A 24,666-nucleotide genomic window follows, 5' to 3' on the forward strand; every position below is an offset into this window, starting at 1 on the left:
GAGAAAATTGAACATTGAAGTTTCTACTATGCGTCCCCTTCTGGAGATTCCAAATAACTCCAAGCACCACTAGAGAACTGAAAATAGTGGGGATTTGAAATCATTCATTGGTTTATAAATAATTGGACAGTTACACAGACACACTTTCCAAGAGTTAAACGGGGGCAATCCTCGGGTTTATTAAAGCCTTGGCTTCTCGCTGCCTTCTCGGGGGAAAGATCTGGGCACTCGCGGGTTGGACCTTGACAAGGTTATGGGGTCTGACACCACACACCGCCCCACGGAACCAGACGCTCGGCTGGGAGTGGAATTCGAGCACAACCTGAGGGAGGGGCGGGGACTGCGAGACCCAGGAAAAGGGCGGTCCTTGGGGGGCGGGCCCTCAGTGGGCGTGGCCAGATTGACCGGGCGGCCATGTTGAGGCCCCGCCCTTCGTGCGCGCCGCAGCAAACTCCAACGCCGAGGTAAGTCCGGGAACCAGCAGAATCCCGGATGCCTGGGTCTGGGGCAGCAGTAGCAGCCGGGGGCCTGTAGGAGTAGAAACGAGGCCTGTGCTAGAGGTGTCAGCAGGCCCTCGCGAGACAACGCCAGGTCGGAGCACTACCAAAACTCGGGCCGAGGCCAGGCCCTTGTCCCAGCGCGCGGTGCCTTGTCCCTAATCTCTTTTCCTTCGCTGAGCTCCCAGCATTGCATGGCCCGGCGTGCTGGGCTCGCTGCACTTCAGGGAAGCTCCCCTCTGTATAGTGCCCGCTTCGCTTGTGCAGCTTTTCCCATTGCACAGTGCGGGTTCCCGCTCTGCAGACGCGCAACCCCCACGCGAAGTGCATGGGCGCCCATCCCGCTGAGAAAGCAGCCTCGCGCCTTGGGAGCTGGGTCTGGGCCGGGGGAGACGGGCCACGGCCACTCAAGGGCGCGGTCAGGAGCGCGCAGTCAGTAAGAGGCCTTTTTTTTTTGGTACCGGGGATCAAACTCAAGACCTTGTGCTTTCCAAGCAGGCGGCTGCACCACTGAGCTAAATCCCAGGCCAGAGGTCATTTCTAATGGGTCATCTGGGAGATGGCATTTATTTAAAAGTCGTATAAAAATGGCTGATAGTTTTGTTTAGGTCACGTTGTCCCCAAAGATTACTTTATGGAGAATCCATTGAATGTTTAAATGGATTTAAACCCTAGGTTTCTATACAGGATTGCTATTAGTGGAACATACCAGAAAGACTGCAGTAGGCTGTTTTTATTGTATATAATTAGGGAATCTTAGAAAAGGGTAAAGGAGACGTTTAAAATGTAGATTAGGTTGGACAGTTTTACGTCTGGAAAAAGGCAAAAATCAAGTTGGTTTGGAGGTGGAAGAGAGCTTAATTTTAAATGTGTTGAGTTTTACTAACCAGTGATGAGTGTACCCATGGGAGGTCTTCGCAGGAAATTTCAAAATCTGGTGTTGATGCTGGAAGAAGATTGAATAAAGAGATGCAAATTTAGATACTTACACCCTGGAAATGAAGTTGAAAATTAGGAAATGCAAGGAGGAAAATGTATGGGAAGAGAACAGGAATGGGAAGGACCCAGAGCCTTCCCTTTTTATGGAGAGAAGGATTTTGGACAAGGAAGTGGTAGTCAGCGCTAGCAGTTGGTATATTACAGTCCACTGATTTGGGGAGACCTCTCCAGATTAAGAGCCAGTAGAGTGAGGCACACCAGGAATTGGGTGCATCAAAATCCGAGTAGTGAGAGAATGAGAGCAAAAAACACTAATAGAAGTATCTTTATCCAAAATGCTCGTGACCAGAAGTGTTTTGGATTTTGCACTTTATGAAATTTTCAACTGTTTGCAGATACAAGTGGATGTCTTGGGGCTGAGAGCCAAATCTAAACACAAAGTTCAGTTATGTTTCATATACACATTGTAGGGCCGGGAATTTAGCTCAGTGGTTCTGCCACCTGCCTCGCAAGCACAAGGACCCTAGTTCAATCCCTGGTACCAAAAACAAAACAAAAAACATATACACATTGTACACTTAGCCTAAAGGTGATTTCATACACTATTTAAATAATTTTGTACATGACACAAGTTCCTTGAGGGGAATTTTCCACTTCTGACATGTTAGCACTCAAAGTTTTAGATTTTCAGATTTTTGGATTAGATACTCAACTCGTAGAGATATATAGAAAACTTTATAGACTTATGGGAAGAGTACTGGTGGTTGAACCCAGGGCCTTGCACATGCTAGACAAGCCCTCTAACTCTGAGATATATCCCAACCCCCAACATTACAAATCTGCCTCACATGTCTTAGCCAATTAGATCCATCTTCCTCTACTTTCCTAGTCTCCACTCCTGTTTTCTTCACTTTGAGCAGTTGAATATTTTTCATGCTTCAGTGTTATACTTTAAGTTTTTACTTAAGAATCAAAAATATTTTCATAATACTTTTGATCCAAGGAAAGTCTTTTTTTTTTTTTGTACCGGGGCTTGAACTTGGGTCCCTTGTGCTTGCAAGGCAGGCAGCAGAACCACTGAGCCAAATCCCCGGCCCCCAAGGAAAGTCTTTGACCAAGCACCAGGTCTTGAGACAAAATTGGTACTGGGGTATGTCTAAGAAATTCGTTATTAGGCAATTTTATTATTGTGTGAACATCACAGAATATATTTATACAATGTAGATGATATAGCCAACAGCTCTCTGGCTATAAGCCTCTACAACATATTCCTGTACTATAGGCAACTGTAACAATGATAAGTGTTTGTATATATAAACATGAAAAGGTATAGTAAAAATGTAAGAGGTTAAAAAGTGGCATTCCAGTATAGGGAACTTAGATGAATAGACAGGACTGGAAGTTGCTCTGAGCTAGTGAGTGAGTGAAGAAAGCCTACTACGTTACTGTGACAATCGCAGACTTCTTAAACCTGTATACTTATTCTACACTGAATTTATTAAAAAGCATTTTTCAGTAGTTAGCTTAGTACAGCTAAACTTTTTAGCCTTTTTACTCTTTTGTTGCTAGCACATGAGCCTAGGCATACACAAAGGCAGGATCATTGGTGCGAATCTTCCACCTCAACCTCTTTCCCACTGGATGGTCATCAAGGGCAGTAACATGCATGAGCTGTCACCTCTGTGATAATAGTGGCTCTTGGAATCCCTCCTGAGAGACCTGTCTGGGACTTCTCTTGAGAGAAATATGTCCATGATCTTTTGCTTGGTTTATTTTTTTTTATACATACATAGATTTGCCTGTAAGCAGATAATGCACTGTCAATGTTACTTTTAGTGTAAGAGTCCAGGTTTTCAAATTTTTAAGAAACATGGTGAGGTCTGCAGAAACTTTTGTTAAACCCTTCACTGGATTTTCTTGAAGTTCTTTTTCTTTTCTTTTACCTCTTCTTTAGCCGTGTGTTCACTAACTGATAAGAATTTTGCAGCTGCAGTATAAGACATTCAGTCTATCCTTGACCAAATGGTTGTAAGACTGTGTGTGACTTGTTAAAGTAATCTGACTGGGGGCCAAGGCGATATGGTCATGTTGTCCCACCACTACATTTTCCATATTGCCATCCTGGGTAGATGATCACCTACTCTAGAAGAAATGGCTTCTCAAGAATGTGTGAGTGCCTACAACCACTATATAACATTTGCTGCGATAAACACTTCCTATTTGTAATCCATTTCACCTTTTCGTCAAGGTCATCTGCCCTTTGGTACAGACAAGCAAATAGCAATTGGACAGGTAAATTTAAGTATCATTGTTTATGTTTAATCTGAAAGTTAAATGAAATATCTACTAACTTGGTTTAAGGTATCTTAAATTTCAATAGAAAAATGTTACTGAAAGTATGACTGCCTACTGTATCATAATTGCGTATCGTGAGTATATCATATCTAGTTTTTAGCTTTTGTCTTTTTTGTTGACTTTTAGCATTTTTCTTGATTTATGATTGAAATTATGAAACAGGTAATTAGAAAAAATGTTAAAGCTTTCAGTTTTAAAGCATATAGTTAAACCCTTTTTCTTTGGCTAGATAAAACTATTTGCTTTTGAATTTTAATTAAAGAACATTCAAAGAACAGAGGAGATAGACTACTTGTAGTTCATTAAAATAGATTAATAATCAAGTACAGAATTATACAAACAAGTTAATTTTTAAAATGTTTACATAATGCATAAGAACAAAAGCCATTATTTATTAATTCAACAAATACAGTAATTATTAGGTACCATTTATGTACCAGATATATACTCAGCATGCCATGTTTTGGGAAAGCAGAATTCTTGATTTGTTTTTAGAAGATCAGATTGTCTTGTAGAATAATTTAGCAAGTAAATTTTATTCCTTGCTGTCATCTGTATGAATATTAAAATTATAAAGTATTTATCTCTGTAATTTCATTAAGATGAAATCATGAATAAGGGAAGTTAATATACAGTAATTAATAATACATTGCAGAATACTGTCATTTAACAAGTAATCCTTTGTAGATTAAAAACAAACTACTTAATGTGAACAGAAGGTAATTTCTCTGTGTAAGTGTAATGCCTTAGTCCTATAGAATTAGTCAATCTTAGTGTGTCTTAAAAACAAGAGAGTAAAGATTTCCTAGAAAGGCAGGGCAACATGACAGCTAAGAATAGGGATTCTGATATCAGACTTCTGAGTTCAAATCCCAGTTTTCCAGTATAAGATTATGTATTTGAATTTAATAAACAGATTAAAGATAGGTTTCTAATTATTTTCATTTAGAATTTTGCAAAGACATTTTCAAAATTAGTTTTTAAGATCACCGTTACTTATCACCTTATAATGTTAAAGCTTCTACTGATCAGCATATAATAATATTTCACTGAGAAGACCACCAGAGTGGTAATATCTGTTCCTAGTATCAGAAGGTTTTTGTTTAGTGTGTAGGACTTAATGGCCAATATTTTAATGTTGTGCTTCTAAGAATGGGAAGGGGTCCTTCCTTCATAGGTGCACATCAGAATGTTTGACTCCTAGTTTTTCACTTTTCCCCTGTGTTTATTATTAAAAGGTTATATGTAGTATTTTATGTGTAAATTAAAATTATTTGTATATGAATATGAAAAGATTTGTTGCAAAGAAAAGAAATTAACTGCAAATGTCAAATTTTCTCAGTGACAGTCTCTTCTTTCAATTCACTAAAAGTTTTATGTTTTACTGTTTATAATAAAAGGGGAAATAGTAATTTAAAATTTGTATATAACTTCTCTCAGAAATCCATAAAATGAGCAGTTAGATTGAAAAATACTTAACACATATAGGGGTTCAGCAGTATTACCTATTACTATCAAAATCATTACTGTCACACCATTTTCCTCCCTTTTAAAAGTCAGCTATCATCAAGCCATTATCATGTGTATTGGCACATTCCTGTAATCCCAACACTCAGGAGGCTGAGGCAAGAGGATTACAGTGAATTCGAGGCACATAGCAAGAACCTGTCTCAAAAAACAAAACAAAAAAACCAACTATAATCAGTCATTCCGATTCCTTGGCTTGTTATGGATGCCAGGGAGAGTATTAAATTTTTTAATGTTGTAAATTAATCAATAACTTTTTAATGAATCCATTGAGTTAGTCACTCTCCTGTCATTGGGTCAGAATACCAACACCTACAACTTTAAAGAGGAAAGGTTTAATTTGTATCACAGCTCTGGGGATTCAGTCTGTGGTCCCCTGGCTCTCCAGCAGAAATATCCTGGGGGAAGGGCCTGGTGAAAGAAAGCTGCCCTGCCTCCTGGCAGCTGGAAAGCAAAGAGAGAAGGGAGGGGCTGAGAGGGTGTCCCCAGAGGCACACCCCAGTGACACACCTCTTCCAACCAGGCCCTACCTCCTAAGAGCAAATTTAGCTATGGACTTGCCAGTGAATCAGCCCACTAGTGAATATACCACCCCAGAAGCCGGTCATTTTGAAAAATATCTAACATATCAGGTTTTTGGAGGACAGTCTCTAGATCTAAACTGTAACATCAATCCCCTTTTTTATTTTCTTATTTTTTAATTTAGTTTGGAGGACAGGTTCTTGCTAAATTGCCTAGTCTAGGCTTGAACTCACCACACTCCTGCATCAGCCTCCCAGAATGCTGGAATTACAAGCATGTACCACTATGCCCAGCTACTTCAGATCTTTTTTAAGTGAATTTGGGTCAGTCCACAACAATAACAAAAAAGCTTATTAATAACTTAGTAATGATGTACCAGAGTACTCGTGTTTTTTAGTAACAAGTGTGAGTAACAGATGTGTAGGAAAGTTTTTTAATATCAGAAAAATGGCATGTGAAAAAATTTCAAGGTAGAAAGAGTTATTTGTTTAGATTAAGTGATCTGAAAAAGGTATTGTTTTAAGTTTTTCAAGAATTAAATCTTCAGATATTAATGAGCTTAATCTTCACTGAAGGAGAACAATGGCACTGAAGCAGATTTCCAGCAACAAGTGCTTTGGAGGATTGCAGAAAGTTTTTGAACATGAGAGGTAGATGTCGCTCATTCCGTTTTATTGTTTGCTTTGTTCTCTTTTAAAGAAATCTTTACCCATCTCTTACGGTGTATCTTTTGACTTTTAACTGCACCCCCATTACCCGTTTAACAATTTCACCAAACTTTATTGGCTAGGCTTGGATTATATTACTCTGTGAGGTATGAGAAGCTGAACAGAGTATCTTCAGGCTTTGATTTAATGATCTTGTGAAATTTCACAAAAATGCCTATGTTGCCATTAAAAATTCTGAGAGTTTCTTTTAATTTTTTTAAAAAAAAGATACCTGAACTTCTTGTTAAAGATGGCAAACACGTACGTGCATTTGGCCTCCCAGATCTGACTAAAATAGCTTTAAGTAAAGATGTTTTATACATCTTGAACACATACAGGAGGTTGAAGAACCAGGAGACAGGAACTAAGAAAAATATTTTAGAATTAGGAATATGTATGGAGAGGCACTACCTGACTTCGCAAAACCTAGAAAGCTAAATCAGCAAGAGAAAGCTGAGAAGTAACATGAAGCCATAAGAACTGGAGGCACCAAGCACACCTGGGAGGATAAAAATGGAGCTCAGAAAAAAGGGAGGCCAGTCGCAAGTTTATTTTAAAAAGTTCACAGACCCAGATTGTCCCAGCATTTTATGCAGCCAGGCCACTCCCTCCCCAACTGCTGCAAAAAGTTGAAGTTTTTTTCTTTAGAGAAGGCAGATAGAGTCTGTACCAGGGAACACCAGGTGCAGATGGAGGGAGGTATAGCAGTGCAGCTAGATTAAGTAAAAATTGGCACCAAATTACTTCCACAAGCTTCTGAAGTTTGAGAAGTTAGGCTTATGGGGCATGATCAAACTTGTGGTGAATATTTAAGTTTAATTTATTACAGTAAAAGATACATGGCTGTTAATCCCTCTCAAAATCTTCCCCTTCAATTCAACTTTTACCCATTATTCTTGCACTTCCTGGGGCACTTCTGGAAGTCCTCTTTTATGAGTGTCTTCAGTTGTACTGTCACTTGGCTCTCAAAATCCCAAATTGATTAAAAATGTTTGCCTTTCATGATTATTTTCACTTTGGGGAAGAGCAAGATGTTACATGGTGCCAGGCCTAGTGAATACATTGAATGAGGACACACTGCAGTATTTTTACAAGTCTGCCTTTCTCTTCAGTGGTAGTGGGCAGCAGCACTCACTGTAATTTTGATCATACCTCGTAAAGACGCTCCTTCAGAAAGTGGCAAGAATGATGAGGGATATGTTCGAAGTGAGGGGAAGTATTTTGAGGAGAACTAATGGCAGTGTCTTTTACTGTAATAAACATTCATTATTTTTTCAGTCATATCTCATAGAGCTTTTAGAAGAGCTCTTGTTAGAAATTTGTCTAGTCCAAAGATGAGGTCTTGTAAATGATCCACCCGTATGTTATTTTCTAAACAAAATTGTACAATTGCCATCCCCAGCAAGAATCATGCTTTCAGACTGATTTTAGTGTTTTAAATGAGGGTAGATGGCTAAAAGTTTACTAGATATCTGCAAAAGTCCTCTAATTCAAAAGATAAATACTTAGGGGAGGGGAGAAAAGCAGTCGAAATAGTCTGCAGGAGAGAAATTTCAGAAGTTCTGCTGTGAATATCACAGGCATAAGAGAAGATACTGACCTTTGATGTCTTACAAAAATGCTATTAAGTGTATTATAGAACAAACTAGCCTAAAGGCTCCAAATATGAAAGTAGAAGTGACAAGACCCAATAGAAGAATTAGAACTTTCTAGAAATTAGGTCAAGATAGAAATAGATAATCAGAGAGAAAGAATAACAAAATTAGAGAACCAGTCCAAGAAGTCCAGCATTAAATATTACACGTTGGGTGAGGGATGTGTAACAGAGGTGCAAATATGAAAAATAAATCTAGATTTCTTAAATTGAATAGTTTAAGTTGTTGGATTCAAAATGTCCCAAATGTTGTCCCCCATACAGTGAAGATAGAGTATTGGGAACAAAGAAAAATCTCAAAACACTCTGAGAGGGAAAATGAATTAAGAATTTTCAAAGACATAAGTCAACAGTGATGGAGTCAGGAAGACAGAGCTGCAGTGCCTTCAAAACTCAAAGGCAACTTGTACATCCTATCAGTCCGATGATATAGTGAATCGAACAGAATGAAGTATGAGAATAGCATGAAGACATTTTCCTGTGTGTGTTCCTATACCGCTCTTTTCTGGAAGCAACTGGACAGTATGCTCTACCAAAATGAGGGACTAAAGCAAGAAAGCTGAGAACATAAGATCAGAAACAAGATCAGAAGAGAAAGATTTTTCCTGGATGAATGTGGTGAAATTAAGGCAGCACTGAGTCAGAAAATACAGAAATAACAGTAGCTAGTAGTTGTATGCAGCCATTGAAGTTAACTTGAATATTAAAAATGTTCTTCCCCTAGACGTACTTCAATGCTTGGTTATATGTGACTGGAAGCTGCTGTATTGGACAGTGCTGGCTTGATGAAATTGTCTTTTTCAGAAAGTGAAGGTGATAAAATGGACTGTATTTGAGAGGAAATTTTTTAAAGTAGGGAAGCAGAAATTTGGTGTTGAATTAGTGATAACACAGATCAGCCACAGCAAGTCTCTGTATGAGATTCTATTCTTCCTGAAATTGAACAGTGTTCTAATGACATAATGAAGATAGAAGTCTCGGAAGATTGTCAGTAATGAAATTGTTACATAAGCGTCAGTGACACCACTGTTTAAATAATACTGCAGACCTGATTTATTCTATAACTATTGAGATAAACCTTTTTTCTAAATTGTGGTAATAATGCTTAATATGAGATTTACCTTCTTTCCAAAATTTTTTTCTACCACTTTTTTGTTTCTTTTAAAAAAATTTTTAAAACTGTGAACAATTTTTAAGTGTACAAGAAAAGTCTTATGATACCAGCCACGTAGACGGACATGGTAGTGCATGCCTTTAATTCTAGCACTCTGTAGGCTGAGGCAGGAGGATCATCAGTGAGTTCAAGGGCAGCCTCAACTACTAGTGAGACCCTGTGTTAAAAAACATTAAAAATTTAAAAATAACTAGACATCAGCCACCTGTAACAAGATTATACTGTCTCAATTTTGATGATTTATAACAAATGTCGTGGAATTGAACATGGATGTGGTATGATTATTCTGTGAAAGAAAATATCTTAACTTCTTTAACCACAATCGAAGACTTGAAAACACCTTCCAGAAACTTTTTGTGACTTAATCATCAACAGAGATACTTGAAATAGGCTAGAAAAGTAGAATCCAACATTTGCAGAGAATGGAGGGAAGCATACAGAAAACTTCTCGTTAGCATTGATGGAGTCCGTGGGAATCTGCACCTAAAAGGTCAACACAGCCAAGGAGTGAAAATAGAAAATTGCTATTCATTGAAAAGGAAAAGGGCGGTAATCCGTAAACAACATGGATTATCTCTGAATAGCATTTATAGTTTCTTGATGTTAATTAACCAAAATTATATATCGAGAAGAGAGGGAAAGAAGAATGCAGGGAGGTGCAGAAAGCAAGGGCAGGGAGGTAACTAAACTCCTGTGTTAATGGGCACCCAGTAGGTAATATCTAAAACAGAAAAGCAGCAGTGAAAGCATATTATTTGGGTATGCAGATAAATACCAGTAGAATCGTCTGAAAGAAGTAAATCTGTCATCTCTAGAATCTGTCATATTAAAAGATTGAGCGGGGAAACACTAGTTTTTCATAAAGTTTGTAGAAGTACTTACTATATTTGTAGTTAACTAAAGGTAACATTGGAATAGTTTGCTTCCATTTGTATGATTTTTAAAAATAAGCCCATGAAAATTCTTTATTATATGAAGTATAGTTTACATAGGAAAATACCTATGATTTTTAGCAAAACCTAGTTATAATAATAATTGTGATTATTTATTTATTAGTGGTGAAAGAGCAAATTAAAAGTGTATTTTCCATGCCCATGAACAATGTAATTTAAGATCTTTGGAATCCCCCACCTCCGCACCCGCCTGTACCACGGATCGAACTCAGGGACAGGTGCGGTGCCACTGAGCTAAATCCCCGGCCCTTGGAATTCAATTTTTATGAAAGCTCATTCATTATTTCATAGCATCTCTTTAGAAATAGAATTTTTTCTTTTACAATTGGAAGAGATACATTAAGGATTGCATTTATCGTTTACATCTATTCTGTACAAAATGACTGCCATGTAACGCGTAGGCTAAAATTGGTTGATAGATCAACATGCAAAACTGGCCCACTTCTTTATTCAAGAGACAAGGCATTTTTCTTTAATGGTGGAATTACTTGCTTTGGACATTAAGTCACTTTTTGGGCCTGTACTATTTATCTTACTTTTTACATAGTGTTTATTATTTTGTTTCTGTCTTAAGAAGAGCAATACTAATTGGTTGTGATGATTGTTGTTAAAATTGCAGTGTGGAGCTGAAATGTAAAATGAAATTTGCTGTCTACTTACCACCAAAGGCAGAAACTGGAAAGTGCCCTGCCTTGTATTGGCTTTCTGGTAAGTATTATGTGTTTGAGTCTTATAAAGGAATTTATTTCTTGTTAACTGGCTTGTCCTACCCTTTTATTTTGACTTACTGATACGCTTTCTAATCCATTTATGAAACACATTAGTGGCCTGTTATAGTCTGCTTTGCAACGCTTGAGAATAATTTCAGGCCTATGGAATTAGATTTATTTCACATTTTTTCAATTAAAACCAAGTAATTTAGCAGAGAATATAAAGTTTTGGACTTAGTGATAAGGGTTTGGAAAAGTTACTTAATTTATATCTGTTCAAGCATCGCTGGAGTTTGAAATGACTTTAACAGTCAGAGGAAACTAGGGCACCATGACACATTATTGGAAACCACAGACTAGTAACTTCTACACTGTTCTGTATATTATTTTCTTGTTTTGTTTTTGTTTTTTTTTTTGGTACCGGGGATTGAACTTGGACCTCTGCGCTTGTGAGGCAGGCAGTGAAACCATTGAGCCAAATCTCCAGCCCTTTCCTATATAATATTTTAATTTGATGCCACAGAGCTTCTCTGGCAACAATCTATAAGTTACAGATAACACTAAAGCTTCTTTTTTTTTTTTTTTTTAATTGTACTGGGGATTGAACTCAGGCCATTGTGCTTGCTGGGCAGCTAAATCCCTGGCAATACTAGTGCTTCTTAATCAGATGTAGAATAGATTGTGAGAGGAAGACATTAACACAGGTACTTTGGGACCTCTATGTTAACTTTTCTTTCAGAAGATATTAGTGCTTTATCTTTAGAAGTAAATATTTCAGAGAGAATAAAAACAGCTAAATTGTTTTATAGAGTACTGTTTTGTTTCCTTAAAAAATGTACTTACGATGCTTATTTAACAAATCCTGCCTATGTATGTAGTATTTCATTAGGGATAAGACCCAAATGCCAATCTTTGAAAACTAGACTATACATTTCATTTTAAAAGGTAAAAGATAAGTGTTTATCTGATTTTAACTAAACAAAACATTTCTGTGATTAAATGAAGAATACTGATTTCACTAATAGAGTATTACAACAAAATTAGATACTTAATTAGTTTAGAAAACACACTGTGTAGCTAAAGCTGATCTTGGAAACCATGCAATTCATAGAGAGAAACTGAAGGCCAAAGAAGCTATATTCTGCTTAGTGTCACATAATGGTTTTGGACTCATGTTCTGGTCCTGTATTCAGTCTCTTGTGCCATTTTTGCTGCATTTTGTTTCTGGTAAGAGCTACTTAATGTCATATCTTTTGGTTAAAGATTAAAAAACCCAAATAAGAAGTAGCAGGGTATTGTGTCATCATCACTATATAATAAGGCCTCAAATTCCTAACCAAAATGGAAACCCACTGAGACATATCATCTGAACTTTGAGTATAAAATGCAGAATTTTTGTTTGTTTATTTAAAATAGACGGCAAGATGCAGAAGAGTATATACACCTTAGAAATTCAATGTTGAGTTTCTGAAAAAAATTAAGATTGCCTGAAAAAAGTACGATTGTCTAAGAATGATAGCAAAATAATTTCACGTTGACTTGCCAGTAAGTTAAATGAAAATAATGACAAGGATTGTATCCATAATTTTTTAAAACAGAAAGTACTGTAATAAGTCCTTATACATGGTAAAACATGCATGAACCTTGAAAACATTATGCTAAGTGAAAGAACTCACTATTTCCATTTATATGAGTGCCCAGAATTGGCAAATCTATAGAGACAGAAAATAGAATAGTGCTTACTCAGGGTTGAGAAAGAGCAATGGGATAAACGGGGAGTGACTTCTAAAGGTACAGGGTTTCTTATTGAGATGACGAAAAATATTCTAAAATTAGTGGTGATGGATGCACCACAGTGAATATACAAACAACCAGTGAATTCAACGCCTCAGTATTACCAAAACATTTTCAATTTTTCACTTAAAAGAGGTATAGTTGATCAAGTCAATTTTAATCAGTAACTACATACGCTTCAGAATAATTCTTCTAGCTGAATTATCTGTTTTACTCCCTTCTAACTTAAAGAATTTATGCTTCAACTACAAAAAAATGAATTTTTTTGATTTACATGTACAAGACTGCACTATGTCCTAGACACAATTAAAAAATCTTCATTTGTAGTGATGCAATCATGCCTACTCTTCTTATGAAGTACAGTAAGGCAGTACTATCCCCATTTGGGGATGGAGGGGTTGTTTGTTTGTTTGGTTGGTTTTTTTGAGACAGGGTCTTGTTATGTATCCCAGGCTAGCCCAAAACTCATGGTGGTCCCAATTTTCAAGTGAAAGAATTAAGAATTAGAGTATTCAAAATGGTTGGTTAGTAAGTAGCTGAATAACACTTAGAACCAGATCCTGTCTGAAATCCAACCCTGCCTCCTTTGAACACATTTAATTAAGCTCGTGCTTTGGCTCCAATATTTCTGGAAAATGTACCAGAAGGAATGGGATGGATAATTGTTGGTCTGCCATGACTGGTGACAGTCTTAACAGAATTGAATCATAAACTCCTACGTTGATACTTATAAGTTTGTTTCTTATTTCTAATTTAACAAATGTTCATGGACAACGACTTTATAAGTCACTGCACTGTTAAAATTAGCAACCAGAAAAGTATTTTATAGATTACTTATATTGAATCATGGTTATTGGTAAGCTTTGGTGTCACTAATTATCAATATAATAGGACATTTAATATTGACCACTAGAGAACAGTTATTGTGTTAGGTAATATTTAGCTCAAGCATCTGTTGCAAGTTCATTCTTGGCCATTCTCACATCATTATAGTCTTAAGTACCTGCAGTGAGATAATTATGTCATCTGCTATCACCTGTCTGAAAATCTCAGTACTAGGAAAAATGACAGAAATGATTCTAAAAACTGAATTTAGGAAGGTCACCATCGCTCTTGTTTTAGTTCAGTGAGAGATAACATGATGTAGGCTTAATTTTGTTGCTAAGAACTACCTGTACATAAAACAGTAAGCTTTTTATGTTATTATAGCCATAGTATCAGCCCACTTACCGTACATATTTAGTCACATGTTTAATTAGCATGTTTGCTGATACCTCACTGAGGCTGTCTTAATATTGGGCATATGCCCCCTATACAGTGTGACAGTTCTTCAGTTTTAAAAATTCCAAATTTCCAAGTACATCTGGACCAAAGAATTTCCGTAATTGAAACTTAAAAGTGACTTTAGGAGGATAGTATGGTATCATCTAATCTAAAACAGTTCTTAGAGTAATACTGTTGAAAATTCCCTAAGAAAGGAACTTAAGTATATTACTCAAAATCATTTCTAAATTATTATTCTAAATCGTTATTTTTGAAAAATAGTATTATTTGTTTTTATATTATAAAAAATTACAGTTTACAGTATAATTAAACTCATCCACAGTATAGCATAACAGTATTTTTTATTTTAAGGTTTAACTTGCACAGAGCAAAATTTTATATCAAAATCTGGTTATCATCAAGCTGCCTCAGAACATGGCCTTGTTGTCATCGCTCCAGATACTAGCCCTCGTGAGTATCCAGAAATCCTTTATAAAATTTTAATCTTGTAACTCTAAGTTATAACCAATATAATATGCATTATACAGTTTATATTTTTGCTCTTATTTCTTAATCTTTCAAGTGACATCATGACTAAAAGACCATATTGTGAATAAATAGGGGAAGCAGGATGCAATGATTTTGAAGTATATTGGCTATTGGCTGTTTTCAGTTCAAGATAAAGAACAAACATGTGCCTCCCTTTCCTTCTAAGATCATAGTGTTAAGAAAAGTAAAAGAAGGGTTAGTAGTAGGGAAGGCTCATTTGAGAAGGAATTTCTACACAGTCCTGAAAGATAAAGAGCATATAAGCCCTTTTAAATCATTCTGACTTCATTGCCAGAACTAGCTCCATTCAAAAAACAAGAGATCTAGGAAATATAATTCACAGTATGTGATGAACAGCACTAATGCAAGTAGGCTTGCACATTCATCTAGAAGTGTTATTAAACATGCAGAATTACTACAGAGTAGATGAAAGCATAAGAAATTTCCTTGATAGGTGAATGCCATATTAAAGGAGAAGATGATAGCTGGGACTTCGGCACTGGAGCAGGGTTTTACGTGAATGCCACTGAAGATCCTTGGAAAACTAACTACAGAATGTACTCTTATGTAACAGAGGAGGTAATTTTATTTGTATTATAATTACTAACTGATGACTGCCAAGAGTTCAATTTTATATCAAAGCCCTTCTAGTCCTGACAGTTTTAAATTAGGTTATACAATGATGACTTTATTTTATACTTTTGGAGGTGGGGACCGGGGATCGAACTCAAGGCCTTCCACTTGCAAGGCAGGTGTCAGAATCACTGAACTAAATCCCTGGCCTGTATTTTATACATTTTTATAAATGATCAAAAATGGAAATTCCAAAGTTTACTAGTATTATAGTCTTATTTGCTGCAATTTAAATTAACATTAAGTGCATATTTAAAGAATTAAATAATTATATTGAGATCCCTGCACTCAACCCAGATCAGCAAAGAAAATAGTATGTAAAACAACCTGTCATTTCCTAGTATCTGATTCATTCAGAGATACTTTCTAGTGATAAGCCAAAGCTTAGTTAGAAAGGAAAAATGATAAAATATTACTTTATTAATAATCCTGATTGCAATTTATGCATTCATCTAAATTTTATGATTTTATTATATACATAATAAAATATTCAAAACAGTATTAAAATGTGAATGACCTAAATTCTTTTCTTTTTTTTTTCCTCCTTGGTGCTGAGTAACCCAGGGGCCTCACATATACTAGGCAAGCATTCTACCACTAAGCTACTTCTCTAGCCTTCAATCTTCCATATTCTCACATCCTAGACCAAAGTTATGTTTCAGTATATTCCAGATCTTTTCTATGACTAATTTTCAAATCATTATAAAATTTTTATCATAGTGTTTTAGAGCTATAAAATATTTTCCAGTATTCTAATTTAATAATTTGCATATTGTCACATACTATAATTTAATTTTTTTTCTTAAGGCATTTATGTTTTTGTGTGTATTTCTTACCATAACAAATATTGCATTATCTTTGAGCATTTTTTCCCTTAAGGACTTTCCTTAAGATTTTCCCAGTGAAGTTACCATGTGAAAAGTTTAAAAAGCATTGTCTTCCTAACTTCCTAAAGTTGTTCTTGAAGAAGACTGTACCAGCTGAATGTGTTGGTACATACTTGTAATCCCAGCTACTTGAGAGACTCAGGTGGTAGGGTCATGAGCTCAGGGCCAGCCTGGACAGCATAATTGAAAGCCTGTTTCAAAAAGAAGTCTGTACCATGTATTGTCCAATAAATACATAATAACTATTGTCTGCCTGGGTTGTTTTTTCTTTTAATCTTTATCAGTTCAAGCATTGTAAGACTGACTTGGAGGTATTGATTATGTAATTATTTTCCTTAACTTTGAAGAAGTCTAAACCTATTTTCTCTGCTATTTTGTCATACTGTTAAATTTTTCCTAGCTTCCCCAACTCATAAATGCCAATTTTCCAGTGGACCCCCAAAGGATTTCTATTTTTGGCCACTCCATGGGAGGCCATGGAGCACTGATTTGTGCTTTGAAAAACCCTGGAAAATACAAGGTAAGATCACCTAATTTTCTAGTGATAAGTATTTCTCTTGAATAATATAGTATTAGGAACTTGCAAAGACTGAAATTATGATACTGTTGTCTTTGTAACAGAGCTAAAATTTTCTAGGCTTGGAAAGTTGGGCCAGTTGTCAGAGAATATGAAATGCAATAATGTATTGTATCAAATGATGTATGATACAGAGTCACAACCTAAGTGTTCCATTGGCCTCCTTAGAAGTATTGGAAAATGTAGCTTAGCTTTTTCATGGCCTTTTCAAGCACATTTTCTCCTCTGTGTGTTGTTATTCTTGATTAATGTTACTGTGATAGTATCTATCACATATTTAATATTTTTAGTAGTTGTCTTTGTAAAGTTGACTTTGATTTTGAGGTAAAGGAACGTATTCATGATTTGTAAAAGTTCCAGAATTTTATGTTCTTAATGTAGCTAATGAAATTAAAATACAGCTCGATTGGAAAAAAGTCATTCTCAGCCTTCTCCACTCTTTATTTGAAGCTTTACACCTCCTCATATTTTTGGTTTAAGTGAGCCAAATCTGAATAACCACTATATGTAGAGAGTCATATAGTGCACAGAAGACATTACAAGAGTTGAAAAGGAAATGTCAAAGCAGTGATCATTTTAGGATTGCTTCTGATTTTAAAATCAGAGTCAAGTCATTCATTATCTCAATATTGTTTAGTTTATTTATTTCCCATAGGAAAGATTTCTGAATCATTTCATGTGTGCTACTGAGACATGAAAATATTTCTCATAGCAATTTCATAAAAGTACAAAATAAGGCTTTTATTTTCCATGTTTTTGTATAACAAGGCAGACAACTAACTTATTGTCAGAATTTGAGAAGGTGGACTTAAATGTTTTCTCTTTACCGAAGCTCGCAGACACTGTTAAATATGTACATTAATAAATAGTCTAAAGCTGAAAGATCATCTGTATACCTTGTCCTGTGGAATACAAAATAATACAAAGAACAAAATAGTATCACAAATTCAGTCATATATAGTAGAAAGGCATTCTTTTCTACTTTCTTGGCACTATTTAAGAGAAATAATGTCTCAAATGTAGTTTTATGTTACTACAGACTAATATTCAGTGGAAAAAAACAAGAAGAAACAATATAAACTTCCACTTGCATGTTAATTAAATTGTAATGCATGGCTTTGCATTAAGCAACAACATTTAGGAGATCTCTTAATAGAATACACAAAAGATTCACTATGACGAAAAGTCATGAAGAACAATTGAGTTCTGTATATGTCAGGAGGAAAGCTGTTCGTGAGAGTTCTTGTAACAAGTTAGTTTCTCAGCAAGTTGTAAGTGTCTGTATTTGGTTTAGCAAGACACAACTTAATTTTAAATTTTTTTGCTTTTGAAGTCTGTGTCAGCATTTGCTCCAATTTGCAACCCAGTGCTCTGTCCTTGGGGCAAGAAAGCCTTTACTGGATATCTGGGAACGGATGAAAGTAAATGGAAGGTAGGTACTGAATAATTATTGATACTCATTCTTAAATTTTTAAGTTTGCTAAAAAGCCACCTACGCAGCTATTATATTCCTGGCCCACTCAAGGCTTGAGAGCTGGGAATAATTAGAAAAGTGTGTATATACTCAGCCTTCCATATCTGAAGGTTTTCTGTATTTGGATTTTACCCCAAAAATTTTTTAAAAATTATATTTGTGCTGAACTTCACAGGCCTTTCTTTTCCTTTTCAGTATTCTCTAAACAAGGCAGTAAAACAACTATTACATGGCATTTACATTGCATTAGGTATTGTGAGTAATCTAGAGATGATTTAAAGTGTACCAAACAATGTTCATAGGTCATGTAAAAGTACTCTGCCATTTTACATAAGGGACTTGAGCATCCATAGATTTTTGTATCTTTGGGGAATCTGGAACTGATCCTCTACTGATACTGAGGGACAACTGTATGTGATAATAGCCGTAAAAACATAATTTCCAATCATGAAAGATAGTTTAAGACTACATTTTTCTCCTGTTGTTTCTTCTCTTTTTATAGACTTATGATGCAACCCATCTTGTGAAGTCTTATCCAGGTTCTCAGCTGGACATACTGATTGATCAAGGAAAAGATGACCAGTTCCTTTCAGATGGACAGCTACTCCCAGATAACTTCATCACTGCTTGTACAGAAAAGAAAATCCCTGTTGTTTTTAGATTACAAGAGGCAAGTAATAGGAAATCCTAGTTTGATCTAAATACTGTAACTATAAAACAGCAAGATTCATAGTTCTTTATTGCCTTTATTTTAAAGTATAAAATGCTACATCCAGTAAGATAATTTTGTGTTTTATTGTTTTTGTTTTTTGGAAATCTGCATTTCCATTTTATTTTCATTAGAAAAATATAATTTATATAAAATTTGGTAGTAAAAGTAAAATCACATATAGGGTACCTTGGTTCACAAACTTAATTTGTTCCAATTCTGTGCTTTTTTTTTTTTTTTTACTTTTTGGTACTGGGGATCGAACTTGACAGTGGCAGGCATGGTGCCGCTGAGCTAAATCCTCAACCCCCAATTCTGGAAAAGATGGCCACATTCATGTTCATGCAGTAAAGGTAGCTCTGATGCAGAGTTCATACACAAAAGCAAAATTTTGCCAAACACTTGTTTGCAAACCAAATTTTTCACAAACAAAAGTTGAGAGTCTTAATCATCATGCAAACTCAGGCACTTTACATTTGACTTTCCTGCTGCTCTGTCTACAGCCCACAAGTTTTCCTTGACTAAAATACTTTTGACTATTTATGCTACTTTAGTTTTGTATAAACTTTGGGTTTTTAAAAAAATTTCATAAGCTTTAGAACATAATATAAATAAAATCTATATTTTAGAGTGAAAATGTACACTGAAAACCATGTGATCATAATTTTTAAAAACAGTTCTATTTGTTTTTAAGAGTGATGTGTCAGGAACACTGACATAAAATATAGTCTTGATAGTAACTTCATAATCTAGTTGTTGTGTAAGGTGGCCCTTTAAAGTTTACAAAATAGTGCCACATTAACTCATTTGCAAACTATTTGCTTTATAGAGAGAGGGTCAGAGAAGTAGCATACTTATCTAAGGTCAAACAGCTAGTATTTGATAGAACTAGGACTAAAGTAAGGCCATGACTGAAGATTCTTTTCTATCGTCTGTCTAGCCATTTCCAGACAGTGTGATATGCTCCTAAGGAACAAATGGGTGGATTGTGTGTAACCTGCTACCTCTCTAACTTAGGCAACAGATCATAGCAATCTCCTCATTTATGGGGATAGTTTAACATGTGAACACTGTATGTATATATATAATGTGGGAAAGTATATCAAAAACCAGTACTACAGATACATAGATCTTGTTGTCTTTGTGAGTAATGTCCCTTATATAATAGCACTTTTTATATTTATTTAAACATTTGATATCAGAATAACATTTAATGATCAACAACCAACTTCAAGAAATCCAAATATGAATTTGATTACAAATGCAGTAGTAAGTTTAACTGCATTAACTATAGCTATAAGTGACCATGTTTTTTCCCAAGTAAGCTTACCTTCTTGGCCTTAGCCCTATTGGATATCTTACCTACTTCCCATGAGACAGTGCCAGAAAATACTGTTATTTCTATAAAGTTTCTGCCTGCCAACAAAGTCTGGAAATCCCTGGAGTGTGTTACTAAGAAAGCCTAGAGTTAAAACACAGACACATTCTTGGAGGTAACAAATTAATCAACCTATTTATTTCTAAGATGCCTGTGTCCCAAGCAATGCTAACAAAAATGTGGTTGGCTGAATTTATGAGAAGTCAAAACAGAGCAGGAAATTGTAAAAAAAAAAAAGTCTGACAAGTATTAAAATCATCATCACAGCCTTGAACTCAGGCACAATTTTTTATTCACTGTCTCTCTACCTTTGTCAGGAAGGGTGAAGGTCTCATCCAGGCTGCATTTAAGTTTATTGTCATCGAAACAACCAAATGGAACTGCCTCACTAGTGATTGCAGAGGGGGCTGCTTTCAGATTCTCCAGTCAGCTTGCATTGACCTCAGGCTACCTCAGGTCTAGGAGTTTTGCCATCTGCTTTATCATTTGATTATTAATGTGGCATAACTATTTCTTCATGAAACAGAAGCTGTGAAAAAAATAAAATAAGTTGAAAATAACCTGGGTGTATATATAAATAAGTGACTAAGAAGGGAGAAAGAAAACTGTTATAATTATGTACATGATTTACCGTATTTTATTACATCTTTTTTAATGGTGTTAAATGCTCACAATTTATACCCTGTCAGCTGTCAAAAAATAAAAAGTTGTTTGAGAGGGAGGAATTAATGTAAGGGAATATTTATTTGTTAACTTTGTGTACTTTTTATTTTTTGGCCTCAGGGATTTAAATTTTTTTAGCAATAAGTAGCAAAATTTCAGTAGCTATATACAGAGATCAAATCTCAGCCTGAAAAAGAAGGAAGGGCTCATTATGTATGTCATATCTTTAGTAGTTGAAGTTACATAGCAAGAAAATTCAGTGATTTAATACTGAGGAAACTTCCAGAAATAGCTTTCCTTTCTTGGAGACTAGGATCAGAGGCTATATACCTCCTCAAGTCTCTGGATCTTTTTTAAGATTCAAAGGCTTTTTTGGCCTTTGCATCTGCCTCTCAGACATGAATAAGAACAGAGAGTTCCAGAAATGAAGGGCTCTCGCTCATCTCTGTCCCCATGTTTAGCACTTATCTGGCGCATAGACACTTGGTGTTTGCTAGATAAACAAATGTATACCTTTCACTCTTCTTTGTACTCTGAAGAGATCTAACAACGTGGGGATAAACTTTTCTAATTGGGTCTGGAAAATATATAGAAAAGCACTGCCTATTAGAATAAATGTCTGTCATGGCTGCTGGGATACTCCTTCCTTTTTGAGAGTTGAATAAAGAATGAATTAATGTGTCTATTTTTATATTCCAGAAGTCAGATTTTGCTACTGAAGATTTTTCCATTTAAAGTGTGAGGTGGAGGAAAGTAAGGCCCCTTCAAGTGTCACTGAATATAGGCAGTTACAGAAGCTGCATAACACACCAAACAAACTGTTAGTCAAAGAATGTAATGAAAGCAGCTGCTTTCATTTAATAAGACTGTTAAGAAGAACTTGAAACTAGCCAAGATGACATAGTTATTTGTAATTATGTAAGTTCAGCAGAATGCCAGTAGTTCAGATGTATTCTTTTGCCTGTATGTTGACATTTTAAAAAATCCTTTTATGGTCTTTCAAAGCAGGCATTTTATACTTTCTCATAAAGGTGACTCTTAACTTTAAATATTATTATGGAAGTTAAGGGCATTTGCTTTGGATTTTAGAGGAAATACACTGTTATCCTGCAGCACATTCCTGAAAGTTGAAAATTGGCTTGCTGGTGTACCCTGGGACTTCTCTAATTACACTGCCAGCTTTAACAACAGCTGTCCATCATGCATATAAAACTGCCAGACACTTGGTGTATGAGAAAGGAAGGATGAAAATACGGCACACTAAACCGCATTAGACGTTTTGTCATGCAGTTCCTCTGCAGCTTCTGTAGCTATTTTCTACCATATTGATCTTTTGATCTGTGAAAAATGGCAGTCACTGCTTTTTCCTGCATTTCACAGGTTGTATGACCTAAAAATCATAGACCTGTGTAACTTATTAATTCAAGAATGATGTGAATAGAACATGCTTTTCTTTAAATTTCTTTCTTTAGGTGTAAATTTAACCAGCTCGTGCTAGTGTAATTATTGAGCGGTGTGTAACCAAATGATTCCAAGGCTGAGCCATGGAATCTGGAAGACAGATTGCTTTTATGTTACTAACTGCTTTCCTAAAATGTATGTGCCATAACTCTCTGGAAGCAAGAGATTTAGAGCAGTTACTGATTGATCACAGTTGTGGGGAAACACCATGATATTTTTATTAGACCTATTTTCACACTCTATTTGCTAGTTAAGTTTAAAGCTTTAAAAAATACTCATTCTTCTAGTTTCTTCTACCTTGTTTTTAAATTGTGGTTGAGGTGGGTGGCTTTGACTTTGACTAAAACTTATGGTGTAATATTTTGACTATTTACAAGTAAATTAAATTTGCTTGTACATTTAAGGTACGTTTATTGCCCCTAATATTAATGTTTCTGAGTGGTAGATAAATGCCTTATCATCTCTGTATTCTGTCTTCTAGGGTTATGATCATAGTTACTACTTCATTGCCACCTTTATTGCTGATCACATCAGACATCATGCAAAATACCTGAATGCATGAAAAACTTCAGATGAAAGAATCTCTTCAGGATTATAAAAGTTATAATAAAAGAATTGCTGAGAAGAAAACATTGTTAAATATGGGACTGCATAATGCTAAAAAAAGTTTCTTTCTACATTTGAATCACCTTCTGAATGAATACATAAAACCTGCTTCTGATTTTAAAAGTTATTTTTACCAGTGTTCACATAGGAAAACTTTGATACTTCACAACTTTTTTGCTGTCATTTGGAAGTCTTTGTTATGATTAATCTCAGATCACAGAATATGAGTATAATCCTGAAAATAATAAAATATTAACTCAAGAACAGAAAGTTTACAGGTTATTTAGCCCAGACTCCCTTCTCTTTTCAGACTTTCAGCAGTAAAGTCATGGACTGTTGGCGGTTTCTAGGAAGCATTTAATTACAGGTTGTCAGCTATAGACAAAGGAAATAGGCTCAGAAAAGTGAAAAGAGTACCCCATCATTATTTCTGTGGGACAGCTAAGGCTAGAAAACAAGTTTCTAAACTCCAGTCTGATGATTTTTTTTTTCTTATATTTTGAGCTGAATAAATCTGTGAGCACTGGGTTTTGGGATAAGTCTTAAATATAGTAAGTCCCTGGGCTTATGAACGAGTTCCATTCTGGGAGAACTTTTGTACATTAAATCCATTTGTAAGTCTTACAAAGCGAGTCTTATACACCTTTGACACAATGTAAAAATATGCAATATAAAGCATAAAAAAAATCTAACAAAAATACTGTAAGTAACTAGTTTTACTTCTGCAGTTACCTTAAAATGGTAAAGTAGATGCTGGTAAGATAGACAATGGGAAGGTAACAGTGTTCCTAATGCAAGGTCAGTTCTCTGAAAATTTGCAACTCAGATGTTTGTAAGTCAGGGATTTACTGAAATAAATTCAGTCTAAAATGGCTCAAGGAGACAAATTTTATGTTACTGTAAATAAGTGTTTTTCCTAGATCATATTTAGAAATTTGGTATCATATAGAATTTGGTATCATGTAGAAATTCGATGAGATCACCAAGAAAAGTAATTGGTTTTTTTGTTGTTTTTTTTCTTGGCAGGGCGGGGTAAATACTAAGTTATGTTTCTTTGCAAACTTAATAGAAAATCTTTTTAGAACATAGGTTTGCTTTGGTAACTTTTTTTTTCTGTGTAAGAGTACAAAGGTTACTCATTTTAAACATTCAGTAAGAATACGAAATGGTAGTCAAAGAAGACATTAAATTATTAAAGTTATAAAACTAGTACTCTTCATGTAAATATAGTACAAAATTTAGTACAATTTAAATAATAATGAAGATTGAATCCTAGAATGAGCTGCACACAAGATAATTCTAATCTTGTGGCCTCTAGAAGGGAAGATCACAATTCATGCTTTTTTCTGCCTGTTTATCAGTAAAAAAATATTTTTGGGGGGTAGCAGGGAACAAACTCAGGACCTTGCGCTTGTGAGGCAGGCAGCAGAACCACTGAGCTAAATCCCCAGCCCAGTAAAAAAAAAATTTTAAACAAAGAATTAGTTTATGAGATTGTGTTCTGTGACTGTGGGAGCTCCCTAAGCAAGTCTGAAGTCAGGCTGGCTGTGAGGAAGGGAAGATCACAGCCAGGAGGGAACTCCGGCTCTGGGATCAAGCTCTTGTCCACAGATGAAATTTCTTTCCTGGGAAAA

The 24,666-nt window shown here is 35.5% G+C and overlaps 1 protein-coding gene across 4 annotated transcripts; it reads left to right on the forward strand.

The window, feature by feature from the left end:
- The first annotated feature begins 393 nt into the window (after positions 1–393).
- Positions 394–24,075, forward strand: Esd (esterase D). 4 transcript variants are annotated; one of them, XM_010637010.3, is made up of 10 exons: positions 394–464; positions 3,685–3,728; positions 6,416–6,490; positions 10,948–11,036; positions 14,468–14,566; positions 15,099–15,223; positions 16,565–16,684; positions 18,075–18,173; positions 18,718–18,885; positions 22,908–24,074. In XM_010637010.3, the coding sequence occupies exons 3-10, from the start codon at positions 6,423–6,425 to the stop codon at positions 22,986–22,988; spliced, it is 849 nt and encodes a 282-aa protein (XP_010635312.1). In that variant the 5' UTR covers positions 394–464; positions 3,685–3,728; positions 6,416–6,422; the 3' UTR covers positions 22,989–24,074. The 4 variants fall into 4 exon arrangements, with proteins under 4 accessions (XP_010635312.1, XP_010635311.1, XP_010635313.1 ...); XM_033759972.1 differs by lacking the exon at positions 394–464 and adding an exon at positions 490–591; XM_010637009.3 differs by lacking the exon at positions 3,685–3,728 and having other exon boundaries at positions 397–464.
- The last annotated feature ends 591 nt before the right edge of the window (positions 24,076–24,666 follow it).

Source organism: Fukomys damarensis, unplaced genomic scaffold, assembly GCF_012274545.1.
Source record: "Fukomys damarensis isolate Sample0158 unplaced genomic scaffold, DMR_v1.0_HiC HiC_scaffold_38, whole genome shotgun sequence".
NCBI classification, from domain to species: Eukaryota; Metazoa; Chordata; class Mammalia; order Rodentia; family Bathyergidae; genus Fukomys; species Fukomys damarensis.